The sequence below is a fragment of the Hypanus sabinus genome, chromosome 9 (genome assembly GCF_030144855.1).
Source record: "Hypanus sabinus isolate sHypSab1 chromosome 9, sHypSab1.hap1, whole genome shotgun sequence".
Classification (NCBI taxonomy): Eukaryota; Metazoa; Chordata; class Chondrichthyes; order Myliobatiformes; family Dasyatidae; genus Hypanus; species Hypanus sabinus.
In genome coordinates, this window is record NC_082714.1 from 154,228,171 (window position 1) to 154,247,292 (window position 19,122).

Below are 19,122 nucleotides of genomic sequence, written 5' to 3' on the forward strand. Positions count from 1 at the left end.
TAGATTCACCACACTCTGGCTAAAGAAATTCTTCATCTTTTTTCCTCAAGGGATGTCCTTGCATCCTAGGACTGTGTTTCTGGTCCCGGACTCACCACTATTTAAAAAATAAATCCTCTCCATGTCTACTTAAAGAGTTTCCAATATTCGATAGATTTCAATGACAGCTTCTAAACTCCAGTGAGTACAAGCCCAGAGCCATCAAATGCTCCTCATATATTAACCCTTTCATTCCTGGGATATTTCTCATGAACCTCCTCTTGACCTTCACCAAAATAAACATGCAAGAAGAAAATAAACAGAAATCATTTCCAGAGCAAGCAATTATAATCTTGAGGTTAAAGCTGGGACATGCTAGCTGGATTCTGAAAGAGGTAGTGGTAGAGATTGTGGAGGTATTAGTAATGATCTTTCAAGAATCACGTACTCTGGTATGGTTTCAGCAGACTGGAAAATTGCAAAGTCACTCCACTTTTTAAGAAAGGAGGGAGGCAGCAGAAAAGAAATCATAGATCATTTATCCTGACCTCAGTGGTTGAAGATGTTGGAGTCCATTGTTAAAGATGAGGTTATGGAGTACTTGGTGACACAGGACAAGATAGGATAAAGTCAGCATGGTTTCATTAAGGGAAAATCTTGCCTACGAACCTGTTGGAATTCTTTGAGGAGATAAGTAGGATAGATAAAGGGGATGCAGTAGATGTATATTTGATTTTCAGAAGGCCTTTGACAAGGTGCCACATGAGGCTGCTTACCAAGTTAAGAGCCCATTGTATTACAGGAAATTTACTGGCAGGGGATTAGTAGGAGGCAGCGAGTGGGAATAAAAGGATCTTTTTCTGGTTGACTGCTGGTGACTAGTGGTGTTCTGCAGGGGTCAGTGTTGGGACTGCTTCTTTTTATGCTGTATATCAATTATATAAATGATGAAATAGATGGCTTTGTTGCCAAGTTTGCAGATGATATGAAGATTGGTGGAGAGGTAGTGTTGAGGAAGGTCTTAACCATATTAAGGGAATGGGCAAGAAAGTGGCAAACAAAATGCAATGTTGAAAAATGCATGGTTGTGCACTTTGGTAGAGGAAATAAATATGCAGACAATTTTCTAAACAGATAGGAAATATAAAAATCTGAGATGCAAAGGGACTTTGGAGACCTTGTGCAGACACCCTAAAGGTTAACCTGCAGGTTGAGTCAGTAGTAAGGAAGGTAAATGCAGTATTAGCATTTTTTTTAAAAGAGGTCCAGAATACAAGAGCAGGGATGTGATGCTGAGGCTTTATAAGGCACTGGTGAGGTCTCACCTTGAGTATTGTGAACAGTTTTGGGCTCCTCATCTAAAAGATGTGCTGGCATTGGAGAGAATTCAGAGGAGGTTCACAAGGATAATTCCAGAAATGAAAGGGTTCTTATATGAACACTGTGATGGCTCTGGGCTTGTACTCACTAGAATTTAGGAGGAAGAGGGGAGATTTCATTGAAACCTTTCAAATGTTGAATGGCCTAGACAGAGTAGATGTGGAAAGGATGTTTCCCATGGAGGGGGAGTCTAGGACAAGAGGACACAGCCTCAGGATAGAGGGGTACCCATGTAAAATAGACACAGAGAAATTTCTTTAGCCAGAGGGTGGTGAATTTGTGTAATTTGTTACCACAGGCAGCTGTGGAGGCCAGGTCGTTGGGTGTATTTAAGGCGGAGATTGATCGGTTCTTGATTGGCCATGGCATCAAAGGTTACAGTAGAAGGCCAGGGAGTGGGGCTGGGGGGTGGGGGGGGGGGGTGGCAGGGGAGGAAGGATCAACCATGATTCAATGGCAGAGCAGATTCGATGGGGCAAATGGTTTAATTCTGCTCCTATGGTCTTATGCAGATCACCAGCAATCCAACTCACCAACAATTTCCTCAAAAATACAGGAATGCAGAGTCCCTTTCCTGATTATTACTAAGCTAAAGGCTAGCTACACTGCATAGCAGTTTTGTAATTTGCCACCGTTGGCATGGTACATGAAAGACAGCTGCATATCTAACAGGGACAGCAAGGTCAGCAACAGGCAGTAGGTAACGTTTCAAGTGAAAACAACCTCAAGATCCACTGACACTTACATCTGGCTTTGTGTCCACAACATCAACCTCCACATTCACTTCTGCCTGCAGGATCTTTTGTTTGGTCTGTTCAATGACGAGGCTGAGCTTGTTAATATACGACTGCAGTTCCTCGGCAGAATCCATGTTCATTTCCAACAGTGCACGCTTAAATCGGTCCATCATACCTTCTTCGAGAAGCTCCTAAAAGGAACAGTAAAACAGAAATTCAGTACAAAGATAAGAGACAAAAATACTACAGATGGTGGAAATCTGAAATAAAAATAGATGATGGTAATAGTCAGGTAGCTTCTGTGGGAAAAGAAATAGAAATTAATGTTTCATTTCAAAGATATCAGTTCAAAGGGCCTTTGACTTAAAACTTGAACCCCACACATACCTGTTGATTACTTCTATCGTCTTCGGTTTTAATTGCAATGCAAATATATTCAGTGGCCAGTCAGTGCAAAAAAACATGCAGACGTGGTCAAGAGGTTCAATTGTTGTTCAAACCAAACATCAGTATGGGGAAGGAGTGTGATCCAAGTGACTTTGACCATGGAATGACTGTTGATTCCAGGCGGGTTGGTTTGATCATCTCAGAAACTGATGATCTCCTGGGATTTTCACAGTCTCAGGAGTTTACAGAGAATAGTGCAAAAAAAACAAAAAACATCCAGTCAGCAGCAGATCTGTGGACGTAAATACTTTGTCAATAAGAGAGGCAACAGGAGAACAATCAGACTGGTTCAAGCTGACAGCAAGGTGAGAGAAATTCAAATAACAACGCGTTACAACAGTGGGTTTCAGAAGAGCACATCTGACTGCACAACATGCTGAACCTTGAAGTGGATGGGCTATAGCAACAGAAAACCATGTTCAAGTGGCCATTGAGTGTATGGTGTTGAATGATAAATTTATACAAATCTGCAACAAAAACCACACCATGTTCCTAAAGTGTACTAATAAAGTGGCAACTGAGTGTATGGTGTTGAACAATAGATTTATACAGATCTGTTGTTTTTGTTAAGGTAAATGATTTCAAGATTGAAGAAATGAAAGATTTCATTATTAGTTCAGGTCTGTCACAGTTAAACACACAGCAACACTAGCCACGGAGTGTGTTATTTCCATCTTGAGGACAACAGTATATAATTATATACATCAACTTATTAGATGGGACTACCAGTTTAGCACTAAATTATTATTCAGTAACGTCCAAAGACCTTGTAGTCACTGCAGAAGTGTATCTAAAACAGGATTCCACATTTCAAAAGCTAGTTACTTCTGCCCCACCCACCCCAGCATTTTTCCCAACCACCCAAAAGGTTTGGAACTGCTGATGGGTGCAGCACAACACCTGTCTTCGTGATGTCCTGATCTAGATTCCCTGAGAACAGCTGGAAAGTCATCTCATTAACGTTTGTGTGTAAACACAGGGGCTAATGACTATCTGTTGACTCAATCACAACAAAAAATAATACATAAAGGCATCATCACCTACAGAAAACCCTTTGTATCACATTGTGACTTTTAAAATGCCACTTTATTTTCTTTCACAATAAAACAATACTGTTGATCATGTGTCACAGATATTGGCTCAATTTTACTCAGAGGTATCTAGCAGAACTTGCCTCAACTTGAAACAGCCCTTAAATGTGCATTATAAAAAGCCAAGCAAACGATGAGCACAGCACAATTCACATTGATGGGTATATTCACTCCCCAAGCTGAACTACAAAATTTGCATTTGTAAATGCCTTTCACCTTAGGACATCCTAAGGAGGTTTTAGCCAAACATGCAAACACTGGCTGGGAAATACGGCAGACTTGTCTATTGCAATCTACCATCACAGCTGTGTTGATAACCAGATGGGTCTATTTTGAAAGATGTTGATAAAATATATTTTATTCTTAGGGGGTGTCTTACACCTCCTTTGGTCGATACCAATCTCCACTCCGCCACCCACTTGGTATATATTTTCTTAAATAATGAGACCAAAGTTTTGCACTTTGGGCACTGGCTGCTGCCCCTAAAATTTGGATTTGAAAGAGAAATTTCACTTGTTTCTGCAGCCTTCCTCTCATTGCAGGAGGGGATTGCAGGTTTTAGAGAGGGTATCAAAGTGATTTACCAGGATGCTCGAGGAAATCTGCAGATGCTGGAAATTCAAGCAACACACACAAAAGTCCTGACGAAGGGTCTCGGGCCAAAACGTCGACAGCACTTCTCCCTATAGACGCTGCCTGGCCTGCTGCGTTCCACCAGCATTTTGTGTGTGTTACCAGGATGCTGCCTGGATTAGAAAATCACAGGATAAAAACGTCCAGTACGAGGCAACATGCAACAAAGAAAAATCTTTATCTTTAGCTAAGGATTCTTATCCTCTGGGGCACGAGCAATAAGGAGAGGTGAGTCGGAAAAAGCTTGTCCTTTTGTGAACAACTAAACAAACTGGATCTACATAACTTGAAATTTACAATCAGGTGTGGTTTTTACTAAACATCAATGACCCTCAAGTGGTATGAAAATGAAGATAACCAGATATTTCAACTGATTGTATGATCTCAAAAGAGGGGGTAGAGATAAAGATTAAAAGGTGGTTTAAAACAAGGTTGTATAGGGACTTCTCACAGTTCTGTGTAAGAACTTCTATAACCTGGAGAGTTAGAGAAGTTAGGTCAATGGGGGTACTTACAGGGGAAATAGTTTTTTTTTTAAAAAGACCAGGGAACTAAAGGCTAAAGGAAACTGAAAGAAGAGACCTATATGAAGGGTCTCAACCCAAAGCATCAACTCTTTATTCCTCTCCATAGATGCTGCCCGAGCCAAGTTCCTCCAGCATTTTGTGTGTCTTTCCCTGGATTTCTAGCATCTGCAGAATCACATGTTCAGAAGAAGCAATGAGGCCTGGGGCAGATCAGCCATGATTATTTGTGTAGGGATGTGGGGGAAAAGGAGGCATGTGGGGCTGAGTGGCCAAAATCTGCCTCTATGCTCTTATATTTATTCCCCTCCTGCTGAGCAACCATATTCATACTTGGACGGCCCATGGAGGAACTCAGTAAGTCAGGCAACATCTCTAAATGGAAGTTTCCTGGACAAATCAACTCCAACCAGAACAGCAAGGCCCACCGTTTGGAGTGGAGCCTGAACAAGCTTTGCCCATTAAAAGCTGGAGAAGACAACTGGCTAAAACACAACGCATGTTTCAGACAGATGTCAAAGTAGCTAACAATTCTCAGAACACTTTTAAGATTCAAGAACACTTAAAAGCGAAAACAAACAGCATATTACAAAAGTAAAAATTATAATATTTTAAAACTAAAAACACAATGACAAAAAACAAACCTGTAATCTGTTCAAGTAACCTCCAAGAGGCCTACAACCTCATTGTTGGGTTCGGAGGCTTGTATGCCTGAAGAACTATGTTGGCAGGAGTCAGAGCTTTATGCTTTGGCTCTTGGGAGGGTCACCAATGTCAAACAGGTCAAGAAGGTAGAGGACAGGCTAAGAGTGGTCCACCAGTGCTCCAGATCAGGGTTAAGCTCAGGGCTAACAACCCTGACTAGTAAAACAAAATTGTTACAGAAATGATGATGAAGAACCCTTCCATATGAGTGCGATGGTATTTCTGAGACTCCAGCTGGGACTTGCATGACCGACAGTAAACGGAAAGAAAGCTACTGACACAATGAAGGCTGTTCTGAATACTGCCAGAGATGGAGGACCTTCATTTCTGCCCTAAACACCAGTGGCGTTACAGGCAGTAAGTAGTAAGCATTCAAGTAAAAACAAACAATTAAAGTGAATTATACAATGAAACTCACTTTAAATCCCTCACGGTCACTCCCTGTATTGGAATCAATAAAGGACAACTCCCTATGGTTCAACCTGATACAGGTTGTTCGAGCAAATTCTCCAATGTAGGGGCATGGAATTAGTCCACTTTTATGCTCCAGTATTGGACTTTAGATTGACTGAATATCAATACACAATATCAGAATACAGGTGGAGAAAACACCTTAAAACAGCTGCCAGCAAAGTGGGGAAAATACTGTGAACATTTGCCAGCAAGTCCAGTGCTTCCATATGTGTACACACATGTACAGCAACCTCAGACTTTCTGGTAATGACATAAAGAAATGTTGTTTGACCTGCAAGGAACTGCTGACTGAGATGTGGTCCATTTTCTGCCAAGTGCTGCACAGATACAAAGCTTTTTATTTGCATTGAAACACTACCTTCTACTGGTAGAAATCAGGTACTGCAGTTAATTGTGTCTCAAAGCACAGGTGAATTCACATTTTAAGACTCATTTGAAAGGTCTTTTAACTATATGAAAAATCTACATGATAAATAAATAGAGAAAAAACTGAATTAAAGTAAGTTGTGCAAAAAGAAATAAATAAAAAGTGATGCTCCTGAGTTCAATATCTGTTCAGAAATCGGAGGGCAGAGGAGAAGCAGTTCCTGAACTGCTGAGTGTGTTCTTTCAGGCTTCTGTACCTCCTCCCGACAGTAACAATGAGAAGAGGGCATTTCCTGGGTGCTGGACGCCATCTTCCTAAGGCACTGCTCCTTGAAGATGTCTTGGGTACTATGGAAGCTAGTACCCAAGATGGATGTGACTAATTTTATAAGTTTCTACAACTTACTTCGATCTTGTGCAGTAGCCAACCAACCCTCTCCCCCCCCCCACCCCCCATACCAGACGGTGATGCAGCCAGTCAGAATGGTTTTCAAGGAACATCTATAGCTTGAGTGTTTTAGTTGACAAACTAAAGCTGAGCTACACTGACAGAAGGCTTCTGAACTATTCGGCTTTCATCCCCCTTTGTGGCGGTGCTCTCAAATTCTTAACTCCTTTCTTAGTTATTCCTTTTTAGGTCTTTATGCACTACAAATCTTTGCAGCATTCTTATGCTTTGCGATCATTGTCTTTTTATTGCCGTATTTATTATTACCATGTAGGTTTACTCTGTGAGCTTCATCAGGGCAAGGAATTTCACTGCATCCTGGTGTCTACGACAGTAAACTCTTAAAACTGAACTCCCCACTCTGGATTTAATTGTCTATTTACATACTAAGTGCATTTGGACTTGTGGAAGGGTTTTGAAGTAGTCACCTGATGAAGATGGAAGAATAGTTTCACGCCCTGTCTGCTCTGTGGCACCTCACACAATACATACACATCCAGGAGACTACGTTGCTTCCCTTTGTTCACAGAGAGGCAGACCAGAAATCGATGCACTTAAGTACTCAAGTGCATGTGGGGGGTGGCTGGAAGCATCAAAGGGCGACTGCAACAATGATTCATTGAACAGAAAAATACATAGCGAGGATCACATTATCCCAGTGGGCCCCAACCACCGGGCTGTGGAACGATGTGATTTGGCGATATGAAACAAAACGAGTCAGCTGCACCTTTCCTCATTCCCTGTCACACCGACTGTTGAACTTGTACACACGCGAGGTCATTACCCACGTGAGGTCATCAGTCGCCTAAACACAGTGATACTTTCGCGCCAGAGATCACTGGTTGGCCTCAGGTAACCGGCCGCCTTGCACGGCCGGCGAGAAGTACTGTTGCTACTGGCCTGGAGCACCGCCTCTAAACCTGTTTAGCACACTGAATGTTCGTGGGGAAACCGGTGCTAAAATATTCGCAGACAACCTAATTTGGGCTCAGGGTTCCATAAGCAGCAGAGCAACTACCTCGCTGCGATCTACCGAAAGTCATTCCTCCAGCCAAACTTTTGTCAGCCAATAGATCCTACAGGTGGGGGGAGGGGGGGGGTGCCGGCAGGTGCACGCCCTGTCTCACTCCTTGCTCGTCCAGACTGCGACCAGTACAGGAACCTCTGGCCCTTACCCTGTCCTCTCACCCCACCCACGACCAGCCACACCTCGCCAAAGTGTCTGGCGGCGGGCAGGGGGGTGAGGGGGAGGCTGTCTAATGAGGCAATGAAACCCTCAAAACTGCTTCGGTACCTTGAGTCCAAGCACCCTGCACTTAAAGACAAACCCGTTGAGTTTTCTGAGCGGAAAAAACGTGGGCAAACGGGACAGAACCAAGTGCTGAGAGCCACAAAAACTAAATTGCGGAATAGACTGGACATAAGGAACCCCCATTGAGTATCGCGGTATTCCAGTCATGATTAACAACCCCCACCCCCCACCATCGGCCGGTCTGCAGTGCAATAAAAGTTGATGACCCCTGCATTATCCTATAGTATAATGAACTATCTAATTAGACCCAGGCATCAGACAAACAAACTAAATAATAATTCAATGATTTACCTCCATCTCTCTGGCAACACAAGTTGCAATTCCTAGATATTTCAATACCAAGGAAACAACTGAGTTTAATTTATCAGTTAATTTATCTAGAAACATTAAAGGAGATAATGGCTCCCCACACCCACCTCCTCTAACTCTCAATGACCTTTCACTTCCTATCACCAGCCTATTACTTTCTTCTGGTCCCCTCTTCTTTTCTTGTCTCCTATTGTCCACTACTCTCTCCCATCAGATTCTATCTTCTCCAGCCATTGACCTTTCCCACCCACCTGGCTTCACCTATCACCTTCCAGTAAGCCTCTTCCCACCAACCTTTTTATTCAGACCTGATGAAGGGTCTCAGCCTGAAATGTCAACTGTTTATTAATTTCTATAGATGCTGCCTGACCTGCTGGATTCCTCAAGCATTTTGTGTGTTTTTGCAATTATTTCTACATCCTGTTAGCTTAGGCTGGACAGATGCGCATTTGAAAATAACAATCCCTGTACTGAAGATTGCAAGAAGGGTCACTAATGCTCACTGACTTATTAAATCAGTTTTTAAATCACAGAGGAGCTTGAGCCCTGTAAAAGCTATTTGGGATACTCAACTGTCCAATTCTATATTGTTCTCCAGTGAAATAGGTTGCAGGTAGGTATGAAAAAATGCAACATTTCAAGAGAATCAGCTTTGCTCAGTCAGTACCAGTCACATTAAAACATCGTTGGATCAAATTGATGCTGGTCCACTATGTTTGATGGAATGTGATTCTGTCACTCGTGTATCTTTCTAGGGAGACACAAACCCCAAGACTTGTTTGAAAGATTAAGGACTCCAACCAATGTAAGATGTAGGACATAGGAGCTGGAATAATCCCTGAGACCATGATGTACAGGAGCAGAAGTAGGCCATTCAGCGCACTGAGTCTGCTCTGCCATTCCATCATGGGCTGATCCAACTCTACCTGTCATCTGCCCTCTCCTGCTTTCACCCCATACCCTTTGATGCCCTGGCTAATCAAGAACCTATCTATCTCTGCATTAGATGCACCCAATGACTTGGCCTCCACATCTGCTTGTGGCAACAAATTCCACAGATTTACCACCCTCTGACTAAAGTAACTTCTCTGCACCTCTGTTCTAAATGGACGCCCTTCAATCCTGAAGTCGTGCCCTCTTGTTCTAGACTCCCCTACCATGGGAAATAACTTTGCCATATCTAATCTGTTCAGGCCTTTTAACATTTGTAATATTTCTATGAGATTTCCCCCCCACCCATTCTCCTGAACTCCAGGAAATACAGCCCAAGAGCTGCTAGATGTTCCTCATACTATAACTTTTTCATTCCTGGAATCATCCTGTGAATTTTCTCTAAACCCTCTCCAACGTCAGTATATCCTTTCTAAAATAAGAAACCCAAAACTGCACACAATACACCAAGTGTGGTTCTATGAGTGCCTCAGGTTCACATCCCTGTTCTTATATTCTATACCTCTAGAAATGAATGGCAACATTCCATTCACCTTCTTCACCACCAACTCAACCTGGAGGTTAACATTTAGTGTATCCTGCACAAGGACTCCCAAGTCCCTTTGCATCTAAGCATTTTGAATTCTCTCCCCATCTAAATAAGTCTGCCCATTTATTTCTTCCACCAAAGTGCATGACCATACACTTTCTAGTATTGTATTTCATTTGCCACTTCTTTGCTCAATCCCCTAAACTATCTAAGTTTCTCTATAGGCTCTCTGTGTAGACAATAGACAATAGGTACAGAAGTAGACCATTCGGCCCCTCGAGTCTGCACCGCCATTCTGAGATCATGGCTGATCATTCACTACCAATACCCAGTCCCTGCCTTGTCCCCATATCCCTTGATTCCCCTATCCATCAGATATCTATCTAGCTCCTTCTTGAAAGCATCCAGAGAATTAGCCTCCACCGTCTTCCGAGGAAGTGCATTCCACACCTCCACAACTCTCTGGGAGAAGAAGTTCTTCCTCAACTCTGTTTTAAATAACTGACCTCTTATTCTCAATCCATGCCCTCTGGTACTGGACTCTCCCAACATCTGGAACATATTTCCTGCCTCAATCCTATCAAATCCTTTAATTATCTTAAACGTTTCAATCAGATCCCCTCTCAATCTCCTCAATTCCAGTGTGTATGTACAATGTCCTGGGTATGTTACTCAAAATGGCCTCTTTGGTTTGTTACAAGTAGGAATGTTTCTTTGTCGGATAACTGTTTCTCTCGCCGTTGTTTCACTTTAGAATGGCTGATATGGTAATTGTATTCATTTGTTAATCAATGGGGAATGTCATTGTGTCTTGTGATGCTGGGAACTTGGGGGGTGTCTCGTCGGGAGCCGGGGGAGGAGGAGAGGGACGAGGAGTGGGAGAGTGTCCCTGCCCCTGGAGTGAAGGCGATGTGTCAGTTTGTTATCACCGTGAAGGCCGAGGGAAGAGGGAGGCTGGAACGAGCCGTGGACCATTTGGGGGGGTTTTGACGACGCCATACCCCTAGTTTACTGTGACTAGTCTACTGTGCTCTGGGGACTAAACAGTTGCCGGAACTGAGTCCGGGGGAAGTGGCAACTGCTCAGCAAAATGACCCGGGCATTGGCACAGTGTGGAGAGCGGTCGAGAAGGGGGATGGGGCGTTGGCTGAGAAGGCGAAACACCCATGCGTGCCTCTGTTGTTGAAGGAGTGGTCTCGGTTGAAGTTAAAGAACAAAATCTTGTACCGGGTAATGACGCCTCCGGACCAACCCCGCTGTTGGCAACTGGTCCTGCCGGAGGAGTATCGCCAGGCTGTACTCCAGGCCTTCCCTGATGATTCTGGACATTTGGGGTGGAAAAGACATATGGATTACTCAAAGACCGGTTCTACTGGCCCCGGATGAGGGGGGACGTCGAAGAATACTGTAGGGGATGCCGTCGTTGCATCCAGAGGAAGACCCTGCCAGCGTTGGCAGCTCCACTGTCGCACTTGCAGAGTGCGGGACCTCTGGACCTGGTATGTATGGATTTCCTGTCGATTGAGCCTGACACCAGCAACACCACGAATGTATTAGTCATCATCGATCATTACACTCGCTATGCTCAGGCATTTCCCACCAAGGATCAGAAGGCGACGACAGTGGCGAAGGTGTTATGGGAGAAGTATTTTGTGCATTACGGCCTTCCCAGGCAAATCCATAGTGATCAGGGGCGGGACTTTGAGAGCTGCCTTATCCAGGACTACCCCTTACTACCCACAGGGAGACCCTCAGCCAGAGAGATTCTACAGGACCCTGTTGGATATGCTCGGGACGCTGGAGATTGGGCAGAAAAGCAGGTGGAGTCGTCATATTGGACAATTGGGTTGTTACAATTGTACTCCCACGGCAAGAGAAATCACCTTTAAGAGGGGAATGCCGCTGGCACATCTGTTCCCGGTGACGGTAATGTCTAGCGCACCAGTGAGGACCCCTAACGGGGAGGGATCGGAGCATCGAAGGGAGCTGACCGCTGAAGCCTTTAACTTCGGGGATTCCCGTGTCGCTGGAGTGGAAACACCGGCTAGTGGAGAAGATGCTGAAGATGGAAACTGTTTTTTCTCGGGGCGAGTTTGATGTTGGCTGCGCCAAAAGCACTCGCCACACCATCCGGGTGACGGAGGACACCCCATTCCGAGAGAGATCCCGGCGGCTGGCTCTGGCAGATGTTGAGGACGTGCGACAGCACTTGTGCAAGTTGAAGGAGGCAGGAATCATAGCTGAGTCTCGAAGTCCTTATGCGTCCCCAATAGTGGTGGCACGGAAGAAGAATGGGCGAGTGCGCATGTGTGTTGACTACAGGACGTTGAATCGGCGAACTGTCCCTGATCAATATACTGTCCCAAGAGTCGAGGATGCGTTGGCCTGCCTGAGCGGTGCGAAGTGGTTCAGTGTGCTGGATTTAAGAAGTGGGTATTACCAGATCCCGATGAGTGCGGCCGATAAAGAGAAGACCGCTTTTATCTGCCCGCTGGGGTTCTTTCAGTTCGAACGAATGCCCCAAGGCATATCGGGAGCCCCAGCCACCTTCCAGAGGCTCATGGAGAGAACTGTGGGGGATATGAATCTGTTGGAGGTGCTGGTGTACCTGGACGATTTGATAGTGTTTGGATCGACTTTGGAGGAACATGAGGAGAGGCTGTTGAAGGTGTTGGACCGGCTTAATGAAGAAGGGTTGAAGCTTTCCCTGGACAAATGCCAGTTCTGCAAGTCGTCGGTTAACTACATTGGCCATATCATTTCGCGAGAGGGAGTGGTTACTGATCTAACCAAGATAGAGGCCGTGACCCCAGAAAGTGGGTGCTCTGCGCTCATTTTTGGGGTTCTGTGGGTATTACCGGCGATTTGTGAAAGGATACGCCAAAGTGTGTCACCCGTTGACTCAGCTGTTGTGTGGCTATCCCCCGGTGGGGAAGAAGAGGACGGGGAACCAGAGGCAGGACGCTGGAGGATACTGGAACCTGGCGGAACCTTTTGGCTCGAGATGGGATGATCAATGTGAAGAGGCGTTCCGATCTTTGAAAAGGGCCCTGACCCAGGCCCCGGTGTTGGCTTTTGCCGATCCCCAGAAGCCATATGTGCTGCACACGGATGCCAGCCGAGAGGGTCTCGGGGCTGTTCTGTACCAGGAGCATGGCAAAGCATTGAGGCCGGTAGCCTTTGTCAGCCGAAGCTTGTCGTCATCGGAGAGAAACTATCCCACTCACAAGTTGGAGTTCCTGGCGCTGAAGTGGGCGGTGGTGGACAAGCTGGGCGATTACCTGTACGGAGCCAATAACAATCCTCTCACTTATATTTTGACTTCGGCGAAGCTGGATGCCACAGGACATCGGTGGCTGGCGGCCTTGTCGGTATATGATTTCAGCCTGAGGTACCGCCCCGGAAGCAAGAATGTCGATGCCTGGGTATGTTACTCAAAATGGCCTCTTTGGTTTGTTACAAGTAGGAATGTTTCTTTGTCGCATAAGTGTTTCTCTCGCCGTTGTTGCACTTTAGAATGGCTGATATGGTAATTGTATTCATTTGTTAATCAATGGGGAATGTCATTGTGTCTTGTGATGCTGGGAACTTGGGGGAGGGGTTTTCGCGGGTTTTTTTTGGAGAGGCCGAGGAAGACGCTGAGGAAGGTGGAAGTGTGCTGGACTGCTCGTAAGACCACAGGGGTGGTCCCAGGTGCGACGGCCGGATGGGTCGATTGGTTCGTTGATTGAGCTCCAACGAGTGCACTAAACAGACTGAACTTTGATAAGTTGGCGCCTTTTGTTTTTTTTCTTGTGTATATATATATATATTTATTGTATTGCCTACTTTTTTTTAATTTTAGTAAACTCTTTAAAGTGTATTTCATAACGGTATTTGTTGTGGCTTTGATACTGTGGGCGGGCGCGAGGCATTAACTCGATTCTCACAGCACCTGCGTGTACGGGAGGTGGGTTGGAGAGTGGCTGGATCTCCTTTTCCCCTAGATATATACCAGCCTGTTGGTTAAGGGTTACATGTACAAGCCCAATCTCTCCAATCTCTCTGCGTAAGACAGCCCTGCCATCCCAGGAATCAACCTAGTGGATCTACGCTGCACTTCCTCAATTGCCAGAATGTCCTTCCTCAAACCTGGAGACCAAAACTGTACACAATATTCCAGGTGTGGTCTCACCAGGGCCCTGTACAAATGCAAAAGGACATCCTTGCTCTTGTACTCAATTCCCCTTGTAATAAAGGCCAACATTCCATTTGCCCTCTTCACTGCCTGTTGCACTTGCTCATTCACCTTCATTGACTGATGAACTAGGACTCCTAGGTCTCTTTGCATTTCTCCCTTACCTAACTCTACGCCGTTCAGACAATACTCTGCCCTCTTGTTCCTGCTTCCAAAGTGGATAACTTCACATTTATTCACATTGAATGACATCTGCCAAGTATCTGCCCACTCACCCAGCCTGTCCAAGTCTCCCTGTATTCCCCTAACGTCCTCTTCGCATGTCACACTGCCACCCAGTTTAGTATCGTCAGCAAACTTGCTGATATAGTTTTCAGTGCCCTCATCTAAATCGTTGACATAAATCGTAAAGAGCTGTGGTCCCAATACAGAGCCCTGTGGTACCCCACTAGTCACCTCCAGCCAGTCCGAGAAACACCCATTCACTGCTACCCTTTACTTTCTATCTGCCAACCAGTTTTCTATCCATGTTGAAACCCTGCCCCCAATGCCATGAGCTCTGATTTTACTCACCAATCTCCTATGTGGCACCTTATCGAATGCCTTCTGAAAATCTAGGTACACTACATCCACTGGCTTACCCTCGTCTAACATCCCTGTTACACCCTCAAAAAACTCCAACATATTAGTCAAGCATGATTTGCCCTTGGTAAATCCATGCTGGCTCGGCCTAATTCTATTACTGCCATCAAGATGTGCCACTATTTCGTCCTTAATAATGGACTCAAGCATCTTCCCCACGACTGACGTTAGGCTAACAGGGCGATAGTTCTCTGTTTTCTCCTTCCCTCCCTTCTTGAAAAGTGGGATAACATTAGCCACTCTCCAATCCTCAGGAACTGATCCTGAATCTAAGGAACATTGGAAAATGATTACTAATGCATCCGCAATTTCCTGAGCCACCTCTTTTAGAACCCTCGGATGCAGACCATCTGGACCCAGGGATTTATTAGCCTTCAGTTCTATCAGTCTACTTATCACCGTTTCTTTCCTAATGTCAATCTGTCTCAATTCCTCTGATATCTTATGACCCTGGCCCATCCATACATCTGGGAGATTGCTTGTGTCCTCCCTGGTGAAGACAGATCTAAAGTACGCATTAAATTCTGTTGCCATTTCCGTGTTTCCCATAACAATTTCTCCCAATTCATTCTTCAAGGGGCCAACATTGTTCTTAACTATCTTCTTTCTCTTCACATAGCTAAAAAAGCCTTTGCTATCCCCTTTTATATTCCTGGCTAGACTGAGCTCATACCTGATTTTTTCTCTCCGTATTGCTTTTTTAGTCAAGATCTGCTGTTCCTTAAAACTTTCCCAATCATCTGTATTCCCACTCATCTTAGCCCTGTCATACTTCTTTTTCTTTAATGCTATACAATCTCTGACTTCCTTTGTGGCCCCTTCCCCCTCTTTGAATCCTTCCTTCTCATTGGAATGAACTGCTTTTGCATCTTTTGTATTATCCCCAAGAATATCTGCCACTGCTGATCCACTGTCTTTCCTGCCAGGGCATCCGCCCATTTAACTTTGGCCAGCTCTTCCCTCATGGCTCCGTAGTCTCCTTTATTTAATTGCAACACTGACACCTCTGATCTGCCCTTATCCCTCTCAAATTGTACATAAAAACTTATCATGTTATGATCACTACTTCCTAATGGCTCCTTTACTTCAAGATCACTTATCAATTCCTGTTCATTACACATCACCAAGTCCAAAATAGCCTCGTTCCTGGTTGGCTCAAGCACCAGCTGTTCCAAAAATACATCCCTTAGACACTCCACAAACTCCCTATCCTGGGGTCCAGCACCTACCTGATTCTCCCAGTCCACCTGCATGTTGAAATCTCCCATAACGACTGCATTAACTTTAGCACATGCCAATGTTAACTCCCTAATCAACTTGTACCCAAAATCCACGCTACTGTTTGGGAGCCTGTACACAACATCCATTAGGGTCTTTTTACTCTTACTGTTCCTCAGCTCAATCCACACAGACTCTACTTCCCCTGTTCCCAAGTCACCTCTTGCTAAGGACTGAATCTCATTCCTCACCAACAGGGCCACCCCACCCCCTCTTCCCATATTCCTGTCTCTACGATAGCATGCATACCCTGGTACACTCAATTCCCAGGCCTGATCCCCTTGCAGCCATGTCTCCGTTAACCCAACAATATCGTAGTTCCCCATTTTCATCTGAGCTTCAAGCTCATCTGTCTTATTTCTGACACTATGCGCATTCAAGTATAGAATTCTTAGCCCATTCCTCCTCTCTTTGCTTAAAACACTGTCTATTGTACCTAACCCAGCTCCTTGAACTTCCATCGGGCTAACTGCACCTTGAATTTTGATTACCTTCTCAAGATCACCCAAACCTTCTACACATTTAACCCCATGCTCCTTCTGACCAACCCTCTGTACGTGTAACTTTTCCAACACATGTTCTGTCTCACCTTTCTCCTTTACACAATTAATATTTGGGAAACGTGTATTCCCCACCTGTCCCTTATCCTTCATCATATCATCTTCTCTCGTAATCTGGATCCCTGCCCCCTGCACATCTAGTTTAAACCCCCCCGAGCAGCACTGGCAAACATTCCTGCAAGAATGTTAGTACCCCTCCAGTTCAGATGTAGACCGTCCCTTCGAAACAGATCCCAATGTCCGTGGAACAAAGACCAATTATCCAAAAACCTGAACCCTTCCTTCCTGCACCATGCTCTCAGCCTCGTATTAATGTGTATAATCATTCTATTCTTCGCCTCACTCGAACGTGGCACAGGTAACAATCCCGAGATTGTCACCCTGGAGGTCCTGCCTTTCAGCTTCCCTCCTAACTCCCTGAACTCTCTAAGCAGGACTCCCTCACTCACCTACATCGTTGGTCCCTACATGGACCACTACATCTGGGTTCATGCCCTCGTTCTCAAGAATAGCCTGCACCCGATCTGAGATGTCCCGGACCCTGGCACCAGGGAGGCAACATACCATCCGAGACTCCCAATCTGCCCCACAAAATCTCCTATCTGCCCCCCTGACTATAGAATCCCCTAAAACTATCGCTCTCTTCTCTTCCCTCCTCCCCTTCCTAGTTGAGGGTTCAACCTCTGTGCCAGAGGCAGGACCACTACAACTCATTCCTGGTAGGTCATCCCCATCAACAGTATCCAGTACGGTATACTTATTGTTAATGGGAATGGCCGCAGGGGTGCTCTGCTCTCTCTGCCTACTCCCCCTGCCTCTCTGGACCGTCACCCATCTGCCTACTTCTTGGTTTTTTGGTGTGACTACCTCCTGATAACTCCTATCTATCTCTGCCTCCACCTCCCGAATGATCCGTAGTTCATCCAGCTCCTGCTCCAACTCCCTAACTCGGGCTGATAGGAGCTGCAGCTGGACGCACCTCTTGCAGGTGTGGTCATCAGGGACAACTGTGTTGACCCTGACCTCCCACATACTGCATACGGAGCACACCACTGCTCTGACTGTCTCCCCCATACCTGAACTGGATTAATAGAATAAGTCTAAAAAGCACCAAGCGACCTTATCTTCTTCCCCTCAGCGAGCAATCACACAGGCTTACCGAAGTCCCCTTACGCCGAAGCCCACTTAGCCAAAGCCCAGGACTCTGCTTCCACGGACTCCGCTGCCCGCTCTGAAAAGAAGTCCTGCCTTTTAAAGTGCGCGCTCAATGCTGACATCACTCGCGCCTGCGCAGCTCTCCCTCCTCCACAGGTACTGACCAGGTAGGCTTAAATCCTACCTGCAACGGTCGAATTCTCTGAGCTTCCAGCTGAATCACAAGCTGTAACTTCCTCCCAATTCAATTTCCTCAACACTACCTGCTCCTCCACCTATCTTTCTACCATAGGCAAATTTAGCCACAAATCCATTAATCCCATAGTCCAAGTCACTGACATACATCGTAAAAAGCAGTGGTCCCAACACCGACCCCTCTGGAACTCCATTGGTAACCGGCAGCCAGCCAGAATAGGATCCCTTTATTCTCACTGTTTTCTGCTGATCAGCCAATGCTCCACCCATGCTAGTAACTCCCCTGTAATTCCATGGACTCTTATCTTGCTAAGCAGCCTCATGTGTGGCACCTTGTCAAAGGCCTTCTGAAAATCCAAGTACACCACATCTACTGCATCTCCCTTGTCTGCCCTGCTTGTATTTTCCTCAAAAAAATTGCACTAGGTTTGTCAGGCAGGATTTTCCTTTCAGGAAACCATGCTGGCTTTGGCCTATCTTGTCATGAGCCTCCAGGTACTCCGTCATCTCATCCCTAACAATCGATTCCAACAACTTCCCAAACACTGATGTCAGGCTAACAGGTCTATAGTTTCCTTTCTGCCACTTCCCACCCTTCTTAAATAGCAGAGTAACATTTGCGATTTTCCAGACATCCGGTACTATGCCAAAATCTATCAATTCTTGAAAGATCATTGTCAATGCCTCCGCAATCTCTCCAGCTACTTCCTTCAGAACCCGAGGGTGCATTCCATCAGGTCCAGATTTATCCACCCTCAGACCATTAAGCTTCCTCAGCACCTTCTCAGTCGTAACTTTCACTGCACACACTTCACTTTCCTGACACTCCTGAATGTCCAGTATACTGCAGATGTCTTTCACAGTGAAGAATGATGCAAAATACGCATTCAATTCCTCTGCCATCTCTGCATCTCTCATTACAATATCTCGTGTCATTTTCTATTGGTCCTATATCTACTTTTACCCTTCATATACTTAAAAAAGCTTTTAGTATTTTCTTTGATATTAGTTGCCAGCTTCCTTTCATAATTCATCTTTTCCTTCCTAATGACCTTCTTAGTTTCCTTCTACATGTTTTTAAAAGCTTCTCAATCCTCTATCTTCCCACTAACTTTGGCTTCCTTGTATTTTTTTGCTTTTACTTTGACTTCACTTGTCAGCCACGGTAGTGTCCTTCTTCCATTCAAAAATTTCTTCTCATTTGGAATACATCTGTCTTGCACTTCCCTC

The 19,122-nt window shown here is 45.2% G+C and overlaps 1 protein-coding gene across 2 annotated transcripts in view; it reads right to left on the bottom strand.

Moving 5' to 3' along the window:
- actr5 (actin related protein 5) overlaps positions 1–19,122 on the bottom strand; it is an 84,866-nt gene that overhangs the window by 21,593 nt on the left and 44,151 nt on the right. For both annotated transcript variants that reach the window (XM_059980848.1, XM_059980847.1), the window contains one exon: positions 2,105–2,287. In XM_059980848.1, coding sequence (XP_059836831.1) covers positions 2,105–2,287 — 183 coding nt within the window. The remainder of the gene's footprint in view (positions 1–2,104; positions 2,288–19,122) is intronic.